The sequence below is a fragment of the Augochlora pura genome, chromosome 2 (assembly GCF_028453695.1).
Source record: "Augochlora pura isolate Apur16 chromosome 2, APUR_v2.2.1, whole genome shotgun sequence".
NCBI lineage: Eukaryota > Metazoa > Arthropoda > Insecta > Hymenoptera > Halictidae > Augochlora > Augochlora pura.
Genome location: NC_135773.1, coordinates 2,637,185 through 2,645,174, shown reverse-complemented (window position 1 = coordinate 2,645,174; position 7,990 = coordinate 2,637,185). Strand labels below are relative to the sequence as shown.

Below are 7,990 nucleotides of genomic sequence, written 5' to 3'. Positions count from 1 at the left end.
GGATCAGGAGTGGTGTTCTGAGGACTCTGATTCTGATTCCAAGGGTTCGGTAAGGGGTCTCTGTTTTCCTGACCCTGCTGTGGATTATTCTGATTATCTTCGCTACTGTTATCCTCCACTAATGCTGCAAAAGGATTACGTACATCGGCTGTTGCTGCCAATATGGGCTCCTGAATATCGCGATATAAGCGACGAAGCGCGCTGTGGCCGCCAGGAATGCTTTCTAAATTATTTAGAGCTCTATCATGCGAGCGCATTAATTCTTGTAACATGGATGGATTGCGAGCCAATTCCATTGTTTGCCTAAAAAAGTATCAATGCAAACATATTCATCATATTCAATAGTGTCGTGTAGAAAACTATATTAACTTTACAGGGTGTTCCACAAAAGGTGTAGAGCTCAGATATGGGTGATTTCTGTGATGATTCAAAATAACTTTTTTCTTAGTGTAATCTGCTGTGGCACCAATATTGGCCTGTTGTATTCATTAAATTCTTATCAAAGTTGCAACTAACATTTTTGCTAAGATGGAACTTCCTTCAAGTCACCTCAAAAATCAATCCTTTCCAGGTCCTACACCTTTTCTGTAACACCCTGTATATCTACCTTAACAGTTCTGGATTATTTAACACATGACTAATTTCTGGATTGCGTTCCATCAACTCCTGTATTTGAGGATTAGCTGATATAAGATTGCGCATATTCTCTGGATCATTCATTAAATTTTGCACTAGTGGATTATCAAGTATAACACGCATGGTCTCTGGATTTGACAGCAATTCACGTTGCATGGTTTGCTGTAAATCTATAAAATTAGCGGATCCAAGACCAAGTGACTCCAATCCCACTAGTCCTCCTAAGCTGCCTAATCCAAAAGGACTTGCGGCTATGTCAGCTGCATAGAAAACATGAAGTCAGTAACAATCTCTTAGCTACGAGCTATAAAGCAAAACTCATATGACTCCCTACGTGGATTTCTCTGTGTCGGTGTCGAGTCTTGACTCTGATTAGAAGGAGTACGTCCTCCTTTAATAACCAGATGAACCGTCAAGCCATCTTTGACATTATGTGTACTTAAACTCTCATGGTCTTTCATGATCTTCCCGGCGAAGATCAGACATAATTGTTCCGCCTGCAGATTGAACTTCTTCGACACCGCATCTCTGAACTGGAAACGTCGAGAAAAACAGTTAATGAAGTTAACCCAACAATGACAAACGTGACGATTCAGCGGCACGTTTCGCCGATAAGGAAATGCGGTGGTATTATTATACAGGAACTCACGTCTTTGATACTAGCACCCTCCTCGATCTCAATGGTCTGTTTTTCTTTTGGAGTTTTGACGTTAACCGTAATTTTCTTTCGAGTGTCCTGGCCTTCTGCCATCTTGGATCGGTAGATGACTCGTTACTTTCGACCAGCGTTGCCAGAAACAGGGACGCAAATCGGGACGCGTGACGTCATAAAATATCCCGTTCTGTCCCTATGACTTCTGCGCCCCAAGTGACGGTTGATGGTACTAAAGGCTACGTGGTTTTACATGTGCCGAAACGACATCAACGCCGTATGGTGTCAACAGTAAGAACTAATCTATCCCCCTTCTATTACCTATCCACCAAAGTTACAATACATGTGACGTCACCGATGTCCCTTTTGTCCCCGTTGCTGGCAACGTTGCTTCCGACGCTTTCGATTCTCCCTCGTTGAGGAGCCAATTGCGCACCACTTTTCTACGAATAATATTACCTTTTTCTTCGCGTCACGAAAATTTCGTTTATCAGCTCGATTCCAAAAATACGCTAATTTTGTTCACGAATTATACGAAGGAATCACAAAGACCACGTAGAGAAATCAACTCGAGCGGCTACGCCACGCCGTGTCATAATACACGAGACGAAGAAAGTACACGATATGTCAACGAGCCTCTGTATAGTTTGTTCTCATCACGACTTGGAACCCTTCCCTCCACAGGAATGACTACTCTGATTTGCCGAATAGCAATTACTTAAATGGAAAATCACGTAGCGCGAACCACGTACGAGAAATATATTTAGTCGTAATATACGATAAACCACGAGTCGTTTTGTAATAGGTTATGTCGCGTTGCCACTACCGTAACATCAAAACACCAACACGCTAATGCTACTTACAACGTCATGCGTGAAATATATCGTATCATTAAGGAATGATGAATTTTCTCGAAAGAATTATGAAACTTTATACCGAAATTACACCTGGTCTGAGTAGTGCGTTGAAAAACGTAACTGCGTCGCTGGGAATATGTTTGATTTTCTTATGAAACCTCAAAATTCTAGAATATAATAATTGACTTTCCAAAAAACTTTTTACTACTTAAATAACACTGAATATTTCTTTTATGACAGCGATAACGTTCTATAATTCATGAATCGTTGGAAGAGCGATCTTTAGATAAATGATTTTCTACTTGGTTAATTGAAAGAATTTTGTACAGCCCTTGTTTTTATTACAATATTTATTTTAACGAATTTAATTGTAGTTCTCAACTTGAAATTTAAATGAAAAATAATTTCGCTAAATTTGTTGTCTCTATATTTATTTTAGAAAGAATAAGCATTGAAAAAATTGTGATTAATGCATTTAATTTTATTAAAATATATGTTTTTTAAATATCAGTTCATGTAATACGAAATATCGGATTTTTAATCATTCGTAATTTGAAGATACAAATAGTTCATTGAATTGTGGCAATTGTTACCTTAAAGCTTCTAATTTTTTTATCAATTTTTATTCTTCTTTCATTTTTGGGTATTTGTAATTTTTGTATAATAGGAGTTCGTATAAAAACATCAGACTTATTTCTTTGGTCGATATCATTGTGAATTTTTATAAAAATTCTAAATATCCAAAAATTAAAAAGAAATTATAATTGACAAGGATTTGTATAAACTCTAAGGTAATGCATATAAAAAAAGAATAAAATCAGTTGAGCAGTCAGTTGTGAATCATTAAAAGTCTAAGATTTTGTATTGCACGGTCTAATATAATCGTCAAACGTGAAAGGCAACATGAATTGTTAAAAGGAAACCAATTTATTGTTTAGAATTCTTCCATGGAAAAGATATTAGTTCCATTTAGATTTATCGCAGGAGAACCGCCGATTTTTCTTTTTGGGTTTCCAGCCCTTTCAGACTCGCCCTTACAGCTGACCGTGTTCGCAGCTCCCAAGAAGGGTCCAGTCTCTTACTTTCACTTCGGCACGAGGAAGCAGTAGATGATATCATCTTCGTTAGCTCGGCATGCTCAACCATGACTCTTGCTTGATGCCTTCCATTTTGTTTGAAATGTCTCAATATACTCGATATTGACACCTGAAATTAAATGTATTTTCTAGTTTGTTTTTCTTAAAATATAGAAGAGCCCTAGCTTAGTATGAAAATGTACCTGCGCTCTTCGCCAATCCTTCAGGACTAAAAGTAAGATCTTCTTTATCATCTGGGCTGCAACCGGTTAACAAAGTTACGACTGGTGTTTCCGCATCATTAGCCATGCCAATCTTCATCTGTTGCGTGAGATAATGACAACACTCTATAATTTGGAAAAACAGCCATGCTCCCTTGTCTTTCGACCTCGGACCCTTTATGTACGGTAGTGCTAGACGTTCGTGCGGTCTTTGAGCTCGTAGGAACCTTGAACCGCGTTTGAATTGACCTTCCAACCAACGTGTTGCTTCTCTTGCTAGACCGCTGATACGTTTTACCCTATCCAACGCTGATATAACTAAAAATGAAAATTTCGTTAATAAATGTCGTAAAAGAAAACATTATTTTTTACTTTAACTTTACTGACCAGCACTAGGAATCACGATGATGAATTTTTTGGCATATACTAATCGCTTTAGGACAGACGTATGATTGTAAAGAGCTTCATGATCAGGAACCAAGTAAGGAGTTATTAGCTTCGAACTCAAACGACTTTCCAAGGCACAAACCTCTGCTTTCAACCATAACTTGCCCATGTGTCTCATCAACTTTCCTCGCGACTGATCCATTTCCGCGTTTCTGTTGCTGTCTTTCACTGCATTGACTGTATTTAAATCAACAGTTATAAACTGCTGTTTTGTTTGGTCGTACTTGATACCTGCATCCGATACAGAATGAAGAAAGTATCCGAAGTCAATCAACTTCAATGCTCGTAATATAACTTCCTCACGTTTACTCATTTTATGCTTGTAAAGTATCTTCCAATTGAGTGACTTATGAGCTTCGTCCAGAATATTCAATCCTCTCAAGTCTATATCTTCTGGTAATGGAACTACCTTAACGCATTCTTTCAATTTGTCCACGCTTGACAAAATCATACTGCCTTCTTTACCCATTTTCAATATCGCATTCATGTCTATATTGACTAAATTTAATAAGAACGTAACGCGTTTCAATAGGGTCCGCGAGCTTTTTCCGCACATCTTTATGATGTCCGGATTGCTTCTTAACCAGTCGCAACATATTTTGATGGACGCCAGTATATCATTCTTCATTAAAATGTTTACCATCTGATCCGCTTTTAGATTTTGTTTCTTCATTAACGCGACGTATATTACTCCATCTGAAGATGCATTCCTATCCTCGAAAGCATTGTTAAAGTTATTCGTATCTTTAGAATTGGTTATAGAATCTTCGCCGTCGAGTTCCTTTTTCACTTGATCGTTGGAAACATGTTCACCGTTTTCTGCATGATGATTTATTGCGTCGGTTGCATTAGGCTTCGCTTCAGATTCTACGTGTCCGTTCATTTTTTTATCTTTAAGCTTGTTAGCGTTTTCTTCTTTTATTCGCAAATTCTCTTCGTCGGAACCATCATCGGATAATCCATCATCCGATAATGCGTTCCCTTCGCTCAAAACATCCTCCTCTGTCTCAGAAACATCTGAATTGATCTCGTCGCTCGAAGACATAGTCACATGATCGGCATCACTCCCATCTGAATCACTGCTGTTTCTTCGTTTTCGTCGTCGGAGTTTAGTCAACAAACTTTTTGGTTTATCCCGATTTTTTCGAGGACCATTTTTAATATCTCCATTCTTCTCGGTATGTTTCTGTTTGATCGAATCTTTATTGTCATTTTTGGCAATTAGTTTATCGTTCCCAATTGACTTGTGTTGTTTCATTGTTTTATTTCTTTCTTCGGTAGATTTATTTCTGCATTCCTTTAGAGCTGATAAGTCGGACTGTAGAACTTCTTCTATGCTGGACAATGGTACGTCTATGAGAGATTCTTGCAATCTTGTTATTGCAAACTCCATCAGTTGAGACATTATCGCTAATGTTATGGCTACAACTCCTTGAACCTCGTTAGATTCTTTGCTTTTTAGTCTTGAAATGGACATGAGGCATATAGCTACAATTTTAAATATCATTTCGTCCGTTAGATACCTCGTTTGTTCGGCTTTGCAATTCTGAAGGTACGCATCGATACTACTTTCATTTTTATTATAAATTGTATCATTTGATTCGGGTTGTTCAGTGCTTAAGCAAATTTCGATGCTAGTTAAGAGGTCCTGCAACAAAAATGATACATGTAGGGAATTACAAAATGGATTAAGTTAATTCAGTTAAATTAATCTATAATCATTACTGTATGCACCTGACATTCTTCATTTATTTTGTCGGAATTCGGAATATCATAATCCCATAATTGTAATAAAGAAAACAATCTTGACATGCAGATGTGCATAGCAAAGTTTTTATCAACACAAACAGAATGAGTAACTATGGCTCGTTTCAAATTTCCTTCTGCTCCTTCAAATGGTTCAGTACACAGGACACTACAAAATAGTTAATATTATAATCATCTCAAGTTACAAAACATTTATCTATCTGCAGTAAATTAGCCTAACCATCTGATGTAGTGGTACACAGCATCAAGACCATAATTTTTATTGCCTGCTATAGTGCCCAATTGGTTATGCGGCATGCCAATGTTTGGATTGATTGCTATAGCCATTTTGTAATATCTCTTTGCTATCATTGGATCCCAGTATGGATCTAATTCTAATTTGTACCTAGCTAAATCTCCAAGGCATACCAGACTCCTATGAATTAGACGGATAACGCACTGCTTCACTTCTTCAGTATGAACCTTGGTTTGAGACGTTTTATTTTTGGTCTTAATAAGTAAAAAAGGAAAATTAGCTTAATTGGGCAATTTACTTTGTATATACAAAAGTGTGAGAGTATACATACATTAGACGATCCAGTTTCATTTTGCAAAAATGCAAAATCAATAGCACCAACTAGATTCAAACCATATTCTAATTGCAATTTCAGTATTAAATGATGGTAAAAACCAACTCCTACCGCCAAATGAGCAGATAACACTGCCTTCTCCGTTTCATTCCATACATTGCCCTATAATCGTAAAATAAAATTATTATAGCTTTCTCTACACATGTAATGTAAATTTATACAAAAATAATTACCTTGCGTAATTTTTTAGCAGCATATACAACATCATAAAACGCTTTCCTCCATAACAATTCTTCAGTTTTACGTGCATAACCAACAGGATCTTTAGTTTCTAATCTTAAACAATAATCTTTAAGCTTCACTCGTAATGTTTCCCCTGAAGGGGTAAATAAATCTGTTATTGTTAGTGCACGGTTTTTTTGTTCATCTAATCTTTTGGCAATATCTGTTATTCCCCTTTTTAACAAAAAATTATATATCATGATAATTTTAATATGTAATTAATATATTTCTTAAAAGCTAATGCGGCTCTCAAAGTACATGTAACAGTGAAAAAAAATTAACCTAAGCTTTAAAACGCGTTTATAATAATTTATCGATCATATCGAAGAAAATGTATATGCATCAGAGTATATTAGAGGCAAAGGATAAAAATAGACATTGATTAAAGCAAAAGGGACATCTAAAAGTGTACTAACAAAACAATCGTATCTTTTTCTTGTAACATATACATACGCGCTTACTCTCTCTCTATATATATACCGATTTCTCATTCATCCAGAATAAGTTTCCTTTAAATTTGTGATAACGCGATTATACATTTGATAAATTTCCTAGACGATGCAATAGAAGGACTGCGTGTAAAAGCGCGCTAATCAAAGATCATAGTGTAGGAATAGCAGAGGTTATGTTCGTATAAGATAAGAGTTAAATTCGACCTAATCATATCACAGGAAGGACATTTTTATAAATTGAACATGTGAGGCGTAATGCGAATGGAGAAAAGAAACGTTCTCGTAATGTACATATTAATAGTATTACTTGTGCAAACGTCTCGTTTGTTCGAGATGATCGGCTGTTCCGACATCTGCTGCAGTGTTATATGTTCTCCTCATTTTGCTTCGATCATATCTCACTTTTTGGCTGCGTCGTCATTATTCATTTTCCCGCGGTCTCCTGACACGCGCACCTCCGTCCCACAATAAGGAAATTCGACATTCGCTCTCGCCTGACTCTAGAAACCTCCCACGGAACTGCGAATCACCACCAAAGAAGATCTATGCTCACTACAGCTCACTACAATAAAATATACTTGCACAGATACATATGTACAGAGTTTGCTTCTTGTTCCACAAAGAAATTATCCAAAAATTTTTACCAACAGTGTTTCGAATACACTAGAAATACAGTGTGTCCAACGCTTAGAGTGTATACACAGTAACGGGTCTTATTCCTTTACACTTTCCGTGCTTCTAAACTGGCTCGCGCATCCCCACCATTTTACTGCGCATTCAATTTGGCGCAAGTACTGTAGAAAGAGAACGAGATATGATGGAGAGAAACAGAACGATACCCATGAGATTCTATAAGAGTCTGTGCACATGGAGAGGAAACTTAGCATGTCCTTACTTTGCTGTGCCGGTGGTCTCACTCTTTTCGCGCATCGACGGAAAAATATACTTCGCAAATACGTTTTCGAGAATCCTATGAAGTAATAGATTTTATTATTTGAAGCTTCTTTAAAAATCGAATTTCGCGCCAACCG

The 7,990-nt window shown here is 37.0% G+C and overlaps 2 protein-coding genes across 2 annotated transcripts; both read right to left on the bottom strand.

The window, feature by feature from the left end:
* Window positions 1-2: 2 nt before the first annotated feature.
* Window positions 3-2,140, bottom strand: Ubqn (ubiquilin; the record flags this gene model as incomplete). Its single annotated transcript, XM_078195977.1, has 5 exons — window positions 1,286-2,140; window positions 971-1,169; window positions 608-896; window positions 144-303; window positions 3-77 (listed from the first exon to the last, which is right to left on the bottom strand). Coding segments are annotated over exons 1-5 (825 nt in total), but the record flags the coding sequence as incomplete, so codon positions are not given.
* Window positions 2,141-2,546: 406 nt separating this feature from the next.
* Window positions 2,547-7,563, bottom strand: Smg5 (Smg5 nonsense mediated mRNA decay factor). The gene is made up of 8 exons (XM_078191740.1): window positions 7,267-7,563; window positions 6,459-6,681; window positions 6,223-6,387; window positions 5,877-6,145; window positions 5,624-5,804; window positions 3,830-5,537; window positions 3,425-3,760; window positions 2,547-3,351 (listed from the first exon to the last, which is right to left on the bottom strand). Exons 1-8 carry the CDS (start codon window positions 7,338-7,340, stop codon window positions 3,284-3,286), a joined length of 3,024 nt encoding a protein of 1,007 aa, XP_078047866.1. The 5' UTR covers window positions 7,341-7,563; the 3' UTR covers window positions 2,547-3,283.
* Between the last annotated feature and the right edge of the window lie 427 nt (window positions 7,564-7,990).

What these genes read in the sequence shown, in the direction of transcription:
- Smg5 (XM_078191740.1), bottom strand. Translation starts at nt 7,340, where the DNA reads ATGAGGAGAACATATAACACTGCAGCAGATGTCGGAACAGCCGATCAT. An exon ending in CAAACGAGACGTTTGCACAA is followed by an intron (nt 6,682 to 7,266) that starts GTAATACTATTA and finishes TTTGTTAAAAAG; the next exon opens with GGGAATAACAGATATTGCCA. An exon ending in CATCGTGATTCCTAGTGCTG is followed by an intron (nt 3,761 to 3,829) that starts GTCAGTAAAGTT and finishes TTTCATTTTTAG; the next exon opens with TTATATCAGCGTTGGATAGG.